We start from the raw sequence: 9,847 nt of genomic DNA on the forward strand, positions 1-9,847 counted from the left end.
GCAAATCACAACTCAAGGAATTCATCACAGCAACAACCCAAGCATGTCTGAATCCATGAGTAGTAACTGAATATCCTGCTCTGTGTTGCGCTGTGGGAGGAGAGCCTTAAGTTGCTTTGGAGCCTCTGAGCCCACTTTACACCCACGCTGGCTCCCACTCGCTCTGACACGTCCAGGGACTCAGCCGGGGGTGGTAGAGTTATAAAATATGAATTTCACTCAGGTTTCCAATGGCAACACAGACAAAATCTGCTATAGTGTTGCCTCCTGCTTCTGTAGGCTCATATGTTCGCCTTTCATCTCTCTTTTTTATTGGTAAATATGCCTTTTGTTTAGAACAGAAAGCATGTTCATGCTGACATATGCAAGCTTGTTAATGACACGAGGTCATTACACCTACGCTGACTTACAGTATGAGTAAAATGAATTAGTCACTGGCTTAATTAATCCCTGTACTGTATGTGTATTTGTTAAAGGGAAATGTGAACATACATATTAATGTGAATTTGGATAAGGTTCACTTTGCTTTAAGGCTATTAGCTCCTAGCCTGTAGTGTATGTACAGGAAATATTTTTTGTCTTTCTTTCTTTCTTTCTTTCTTTCTTTCTTTCTTTTCTTGTTTGCCCCAGTTTAATGAATGACTGTTATTCATTAAGAGTTAGTCAACCCGGACACCTTGAAGAAACACTGTCCATTTTATAGTGGGACAGAGAAGGAAGGGTCAATTTGGTGCTTTCAAACCAGTGGAGGGCAGCATTGTATAAACGTGCCCCATGAAACCCCAGCTGCATATCTAAACTGTTTAAAAGGTTCCTGGCATTGCAAGAATCTTTAAAGTTGTGGGGTATTTTGCAGACCAAAATCTTTACTACAGTTTTGCTACAGCATGTTTTAATTGATGAAAACAAGCACAGAGATTAATGCAGCTTATAACTTAAACAAGGTTCAAAAGAGACAGATGGACAGATGTATCAGTCTCCTACAAAGGTTTCAATACTGTATGTAGAAAATGACTAATAACCAACAAAAGTTGGACAGACTGTGTAATTGTTGTGTTTGTCAAATTCCTTGGGGAAAAAAATACATATAAAATAAATCCAAATAACGTTACTGGAAATAAATGACAAATCACTGACAAAAGAGATTTTAATTGAAATTCTGTTTTTGTATTGACTGAGTTTAATTTATACATTATATGACATCATAACTCTAAAACTATTTTTAACCACTAATAAAATATATTTCACCCTAAAATCTTGAACAAATTTGTCCATGCTATTTTGTCAGTTGCCCATTTGCACAGTCTAAAATCAGCTGGTTCTTGTTCTTGTGGTCAGGTTTATGATGGCGAGTCATCTCCCAGATCAGCTTAAATAGGAATTTCTTCTCTTTTCTTATTTATGCCTGCTCTCCCCTGCTAATTGTTTAAGCTTATCAGGAGAGGAAGGTATTTGTGCAAGTAAAGAGATAGTTTATCCAAAAATATGGGCAAAAATACAATGGAAGTCAATGGGAACTGCTACAAAACTGTTTGTTGTCCTGCAGAAGAAACAAAGTCTTACAGGTTTGAGGGCACATACATGATGACAGAATTTTCATTTTTGTTTGAATTATCCCTTTAAAATACTGTCAATGCTTCTTTGTCATTGTTTTAATTTTATTTATTTTTTTACCACAATTATTTTCATTGCTGTCATTTTTATTCACTTAACATGAAATGTTCTGTTGCACGATTATCTTTTTTTTTATGAATCCTGTTATTTCATTATATTATTATTTGAATTACTCAAAGAAAAATTAATTTGTGAAATACAATAAACAGTCAGGCCATGAAGCAACAACAACCTCACAACACATATATTAGCACCCCCCCCCCCCCCCCCCCTTACACAAACAGACCCATTCAGCGATTCACAAACATGCCATAATAGTGCACTGGTTGTGAGAATGCATGCACACATGCACATCCGTGTGTGTTTATGTGTGTGTGTTTGTCAGCAGCATGGCATAGCCCAGCCTCGGAAGGAATGGCAAAACTCTGGGTTGAGGGACGTGCTCAGAGTGAACAAATCATGCTAATTGTTTTGGGAAGACTGTGAAAGTTAGACCCAAGATGAAGGCAAAGAAGGAGGCTTTCTCTTGGGCATCAGCTGCTTTTGCTGCTCCTCTCCTCCTGATCCTTGCAGTTCTGATTCACTCAGGTAAGAGAGACAAAAATTTATTTTTTTATCGAATGACAATGCTGCACTGTTGGCCTTGACCAAGAGCTTATGGCGTAGTTATGGCTGGAAGTTAACAAAAAAAATGTCCTTTTATATTGTATTTATGTCATTGCAAGTCATTGTCTAGTTCGGACTGATTTATTAATGAATAGTAGCCAGAACATAACTATATTATCTATTGATGTTGAGTAATTAATACTGTGTTTAGACCCTTTTGGGCTCTTCTATCACATGATGTATGAATTTCATAGCACAAGGTAAAAAATATCAAATCAAGTGGCAAACAAAAAACTGCTAAAGCTTTCTTCTAAACTAGTGTTACTTTTGAGCTTTTCTGGAATCTTTTAATCAGTTAACTGGTGTCAGTGTGATGTTTTTGTGGATGTTTGGCAGCCAAAAAGTGTCACAATACTTTTTATCTTAATAACAAAATATCTGTTTTTATCATTTGAAACCAAATGTCTTTTTATGAAATGCTGTGCTTGAAAATGTACTATTGCACTTTCTTTAACCCTATAAAGCCTACTGTATCATATTTGTACCCTAAATGACCATCATGATCAAAACTTTGTTGAAAAACCTGTTTTTGTCATCTAAATTATGTTTCATACATTTTTAGCATGTAAAAGGCCTTTTAGTATAATTCTAAAATTGGTACGTCTTTTGATTTGAAAATCGTTTTAAGTCTTTTTTTTTGAATAGCAAACTTAAGCCTACAAATATTAACTATTAAGAGTTTTCCCTCAATAAACTCCTAATTAGCTGCTTATTAATAGTTAGTAAGTTAGTTGTTAAATTTTGGTGCGGGGTTGGATTAAGGGATCTACGTAGAATATGCAGGATAAGGCATTGTGACCCTGGATCACAAAACCAGTCAAAAGGGTCATTTTCTATATTGAATTTAATTGATTTATACATCATGCTGAATAAATAAGTTTACATTGATGTATGGTTTGTTGTTCTATAAGTTTTGTAGTCTAGTGTTACAGTGTAATGCTGTGCCTGTCTGCAGCAGTGTTAGAGAAGATAGCAGCATTAGATTGCAGAGACAATAAGTAACTAGAAGGACAAAGACGACTTTCAGTGTACTTTATATGCTATTAACAACATCATGAAAACCCATTCCTATCCTCGCATCCTGACTATTTTAGAAGCTGTTTGTGTTGTACAACTGGCCAATGTTGTCCTCAACAGAGTCACAGGAGCCCCGTGTGCCACTTTTCATCTAATCACACTGATTGTTTGTCGCTCTGTAGGTCCTTTTTATGCCAGGAAATTGGACCAAACAATTCAAGCTTTTGTGTGCTCATCTCTTGTAGGCCTTTCGCACTGTAAGCAGTTACCAAGGAGATGGGCTGTTTCCACACAGGCTTTATTCTGCTGGTTATCAGACAGAGAGTGAGAATCTTTGATGCTTTAGAATACTTACAGCTTTAAAGGGTGACACACTAAAATACAGTACAAAAGTAAAACAAATCTTCTTTAAAATTAAGCATTGGCATTTATAAATACCACGTATGGCATTAACGAGTCAAGCCAATAAGGGAAATTTACAGTGTGAACCTATATTTAACATATAGTCTGGGTTGTTGTTGTTGTTGTTTTTAATACTGTAGCGTGTGATTAAAAATATTAAGCAGCACAACTGTTTTTAACATTTATAATAATAATAAATGTTTCTTGAGCAGAAAATAGATTTATTAGAGTGATTTCTAAAGGATCATGTGACACTGAGGACTGGAGTAATGATGCTGAAAATTCAGCTTTGCCCTCACAGGCATAAATTACATTTTAAAACAGAAAAAAAAAAAATTTTTGCAAAAATACTTGACAATATTACTGTTGTTATTGTCTTTTTAATCAAATAAATGCTACCACAGCATAAAACACTCCTTCCAAAAACAGTAAAGAAATCTCACAGACCCCAAACTTTTAAATTGTAGTGCATATTGCTATAGTTACTATGCTTGATTTATAGTTAGTTTTATTTTATTATTTGTCATTCCTGCTGTTCCTGAGAGTGTCATAACAGAGTTGTGACCCATTTTTGGCTTGAATGTGCTCAAATGTGAGTCATCGATATCTTAAGAGCTCGATTGTAAAAGGTGTCTTGGAATGTGCAAGTGTACTTTATGTAAGTTATGTTGTTGCCCTCTCTGGCAATGGGATCTGATGAGTGTTGTGCACAAGGTTTGCAGTGACAGTCAGACAGGGTGAGGCCTTACCAAACTAACAAATTAAGTGTAATCTTCCCTGTGTGGAGAAACAGTGGGGGAATGCTAACGAACCATCATCTAAAGTAAACACAATATGAAATAGAAATAGAAATAGAAGAGAAAGAGAGAAAGTTTCACTTAAATGTACAAAACAAAATAAAAAGATCTGTCTGTCACTACTTATATAACAAACTTTACTTATAACGAAAAAAAATGCAAAATTTAAAAATGCAATTATTTTACTGGACCAGTCATATTTATTGTGTTTAATAATTATGTACTTATGTAATTATTTAAGTAGTAATTTAGCAGACATTTTAATCCTTAGTGTCCTACAGTGCACTTACTACTTTCCTCATAGAGGAGCCTGGGGTCAAGTGCTTTGCTCGAGTGCATAATGGCTAATAGCACAGATCAATCCTTATGTGGATCAAACCATCAGACGTTTGATTATGAGCCCTGAGCTGTATAGAATACTTGTGGGGGTTTTTCAAGAAAAAAAAAATCACTAAAATCTAGGTAACTAACATAAAAAATGAAATAATTATGCATTTGAATTGCATAGAAAATTCCTATCTATTTGGATTACAGTTGTAACAAAAACTAAATGTTATGTGATGCATATATGTCGGTCATAGATTAACAAATGATTTCTGCACTCAAAAATCATGACATAGTTTATGAACTATAAACTATTTGCTTGTTTTAATTCAATAATATTTTCATTTAATATTTTTCATAAAATATTCACAAATATTTTTTATGTATTTATTCAAATGAATACAGAACAAAACTGCTAAGAAGTATGTATTCCGTTAAAAACTATGAACATGACTGAAATGTGGAATGAGCATTATTCAGTTCAAATGTATGAGACTGTAACAAGTTAGATTTGTTGATGATAAATATAGAAACATGATTGTGCATTTAAAATACTTTCACACTCCTATAGGAATGTTTATTACCTGTTTCATTAATGGCTCACAAATATGCATCACATTTAAAGGATAAATTCACTTCCAGAATAAAAATTTCCTGATAATTTACTCACCCCCATGTCATCCAAGATGTTAATGTCTTTCTTTCAGTCGAAAAGAAATTAAGGTTTTTGAGGAAAACATTCCTGGATTTTTCTCTTTAGTGGACTTCAATGAGTTGAAGGTCCAAATTAGCTTTTTCAGAAAAAGGAATAAGGCTCTTATATAGCGAAACAATCATATATATATATATATACATTCTGTTTAACCACAAGTGCTCATCTTTTCTCCTACTATTGTGTAACTCCAGATTTCACATGCAATTCAAAAACAGAAATCTTAAATTTAGTGTTGAGTGCAGTCAATAACAGTTCAGTTAATGACTCATTATAAACTTATTTGATAATGACTTCACTGCTGACTTGACAATTTCACAATTTGGCAAACTAACATTAATCTCATAAATCAGATGTTTAAATTAGATTGTTTATGTCACAGCATGTGTTCAAGGAGTGAACATCACCAGTCTTGAGACTCTAATCAGAGGGACAGTGGGTGGAGAAGCTCTGCTCTCCGTCCGATACTCAAGCACCAGTATGGATCATCCTGTAATCAAATGGCAGCTGAAGAGGGACAAACCTGTTACAGTGGTCCAGTCCATCGGCACGGAGATCATCGGTAACCTGCGATCAGAATACCGAGACCGTATCCTTGTTTTTGAGAACGGGACACTTCTGCTCCATAACCTCAGGCTGTCTGATGAGGGCACTTATGAAGTAGAGATCTCCATCACGGACGATACCTTCACCGGAGAAAGCAGAATCAATCTGACGGTGGATGGTAAGTAAAATCAAACATTACAGATTCATAATTGGTATCAATCTACTGATACCAGTAACTCATAACAATAAAACCATACCTAAAATTTTGCCAGAGCCAATCTCTAGGCCACACGTCCACATGGTCACCTCCACCGTGCTGGAACTAACGGAGAATTTCACACTAAACTGCACCCATGAAACTGGCACTAAGACCACCTACAGCTGGGCAAAAGGTGGTCATCCATTACTAAATGAGACCCGTCTGCTGCTGTCACCAGACCAGAAGGTCCTGACCATCACACGTGTTCAGATGATTGATGATGATGTCTACAGCTGTATGGTGGAGAACCCTATAAGTAACATGAGAAGTCCACCAGTCAGGCTCACCGTTTACAGTAAGAACGGCTTATTTGAACATTATTCATTATTTAAACATTTTTCCTGTTTTAAATATTTAATACATATTTGTGTCATGTTTGCAGATGTAAAATGGCTGAATATGTTCTTTTATTTCCAGAAAGAAGCTCTCTTTATATCATACTGTCGACAGTGGGCATCTTCCTCCTTGTCACTCTTGTAACTGTGTGTGCTTGCTGGAGGCCGTCAAAGTATGACTTTTTTTTCCTTTGCCCCTTGTCTATCCTTAAGTTGATAATATTTGTGTAAATTGATGTGTCACCACAAATACATTTTTTAACAGATCAAAAAGACAGAAGTCCAAACCTATTAAACCAAGATCTATTCAACAAAACCATCACATCAGGTATCAAGATGTCAAGCCAGAGGGTATGTATGTAATTATGTTTCTTCATATTGATTTACTATCCATATTAAATGTTGATCAAAGCAAATACACACTAAACAGCCCCATTTATTACATTTGTAATGAATTATGTTAGTAATTAAAAGAAATGCGCTTATGTGTTGTTGATTGCCATAAAACATAACCCTCATTATGTACAACTGACCAAATTATCAGTTAAAATGTCTGCTTTATTGTTTACTACCACAGAAAAATTATTGACTCATCCCTCAATTCAAAAGAAGCAAAAATATTCTGTTAAACAGACTGTTATAATGTTGCCTTCCTATGCTACTGAAAATGTCCTAATTCCCACTTCTGAAGTTGTAATTACAAGTTTGTCACGTTCAAATATTTTGGAAAGATCAGGAATCACTGAGGACAGCTCATCATTCTTATTAAAGCCAACATGAATAAGTTTTTAGTTAGTATCCCAATAAAATGCAGTATCGCATTCATTGGTAACCATTAAAACATTCACCATATCAACATAGTCAGCTTTCTGACAATGCCGAAATTTTTGTCCAATATGCTATTTTCAAGTGTACAATACATACAGTTAGCAACAAATGGTTATTTATATAGTAAATATACATGACTGTAATAACAAGAGAAAGCAATGTCAATTTTGTGAGGAAAACAAATGTTTCTCTGCTCAGCATTTTTAAAGTTTAGCTATAAAATTCTACTAAATGCTTGACTAAAAACTCTTAAAACTACATTCTGTGACACCACAACAGTAGTATTTGTAAAATTAAAGTGTGTTTGGTTGTCTGCCATGACACTTGCTGTGAGAAATGCAGCAAGTGGAGTGATAAAAGCTAAAACGTTGAAATGGTTCCTGTGGTGATACCAGTGAAATATCTCATGGCTGGAAAGACCTCTCAGCCAATCAGATTCCAGGACCAGAAGTAACTGTTGTATATATTATATTATATTATGATTCTAGATGATGCCGTCCCAATAATGACTGATCATGAGCGCAGGAATCCTGTATCACTCTACATCCTAAAAGAGAAGGTATTGTCACGTCATTATTTAATTTCCCTCTACCAGCACACGTGCTTTATGTTTAAATATAACTTTTTAAGTGGATGAGTGCTTCATTACCTCAGTAGAGCTGTCTGTGATTCAGAGAGCAAAGGTTGAACCTGCAACCACCTGACTGCAACATTTCTTTACATTAGACATTAATATTTATGTTTTCACCACACATTCTAATATACTGTACAGCAGAATAGGTTATGAGATTATCATACTTCTGTGCTACAAGAACAGCCTAGTTTTGCGTGTCTTGATAAAAATGAAAGTGCATTGATGTAGGCGTGTAAAGACTGTAAATGCCTGCACTTGACATCCTCAGGATTCTCCTCCTGGCGAACCAGCGTCAATATGTGAAACATGCACCTCCAACAGCAGCAGCCCTCCAAGATACAGCAGCTCAATACCTCCTCCATCCGACTCGCTTGAGCCACCAGCACGCTCCTCTCGCAGATACCCTCGCACCCCCACTAAATCCCCACCGCACCATCGCCGGAGGAAGGCACACAGCCAGAGCCCACCGGCCCCCTCCTCACCCCGCAGCCGAGGGTCCGGTCGGGCCTCTCAGCGCCCTGCGTCATCGTCTCCAGCCAGGATACCTAAGAATCCATCCACCCCTCCACAGGAACCCAGAGGCTCCCCAAAAACATAAATGATAGCACTGACCACTTTTGCCGAGCCCATGCACATGCTGCAAAAAGACAGATACTCTATTGACCTGCACGAATACTTTTGCATTAATGTATGTAAATTTGTAAAGACACATATATATGTTTATGCTCCAAAACTATGCATTTCAAACTTGTTTAGCTTTATCATGTTAAAGGGATTAAAAAAAATGAAAATTCTGTCATTAATTACTCACCCTCATGTCGTTCCAAACCCATAAGATCTTCGTTTATCTTCGGAACACAAATTAAGATATTTTTGATGAAATCTGAGAGCTCTCTGACCCTCACATATAGATAGCAACGCAACTGACACATTTAAGGCCCAGAAAGGTAAGGACATCGTTAAAACAGTCCATGTGACATCAGTGGTTCAACAATAATGTTATCAATCTATGAGAGTACTTTTTATGTGAAAAGAACCAAAAATAACTACTTCATTCAACAATTTATTCTCTTCTGTGTCAGTCTTCGACACAATTCAGGAGAGTACCATGAATAAATGGTGGCGGAGACTGATCAGAAGAGAAGAAATCCTTGTTTTTGTTTTCTTTGCGCACAAAAAATATTCTCGTAGCTTTATACGTCTGCTGTCTATGAAGGGTCAGAAAGCTCTCAGATTTCATCAAAAATATCTTAATTTCAAATTAAGCTTCAAAAATTTCATTTTTTGGTGAACTATCCCTTTAAGACACTTTTTCAAAAGCACATTGTGAATGTTTAGTTGAAACATTTAACACGCCAAGACAGATTCACTTTCAGAGATGTCAGGGTATTTCAATGTGATTGCGCTGGCTTGACAAACCCTTCAAGATAAATCCACCAATTCAGCACAGTCCTACAGATTAATTATAGTTTAATTATGTTTGTTTAATTACAACTATGGGCTTTCATTACCAATTTGATATTATCATATATATGCGGTGGAGGGGGAATAAAACAATATTTTATTACATGCTTTGCGCAACAACTATTATAGATATATAAAAAAACAATAACAAATAAAAATGACAAAAAACATAATTACAAAAAAATTCATTAAAATAAAAAAGTAAAATACAAAAATAAACACTAAATATTCAAAATCTAGTAGTATCTA

General features: G+C 35.6%; 1 protein-coding gene across 1 annotated transcript; it reads left to right on the forward strand.

Annotated features, from left to right (window-relative positions):
* Positions 1 to 2,114: 2,114 nt before the first annotated feature.
* Positions 2,115 to 8,732, forward strand: LOC306869445 (hepatic and glial cell adhesion molecule-like; the record flags this gene model as incomplete). Its single annotated transcript, XM_079416224.1, has 7 exons — positions 2,115 to 2,202; positions 5,915 to 6,256; positions 6,351 to 6,632; positions 6,755 to 6,845; positions 6,938 to 7,023; positions 7,989 to 8,059; positions 8,403 to 8,732. 7 exons carry the CDS (start codon positions 2,115 to 2,117, stop codon positions 8,730 to 8,732), a joined length of 1,290 nt encoding a protein of 429 aa, XP_079272350.1.
* Between the last annotated feature and the right edge of the window lie 1,115 nt (positions 8,733 to 9,847).

This window comes from Barbus barbus (assembly GCF_936440315.1).
Source record: "Barbus barbus genome assembly, chromosome: 5".
NCBI lineage: Eukaryota > Metazoa > Chordata > Actinopteri > Cypriniformes > Cyprinidae > Barbus > Barbus barbus.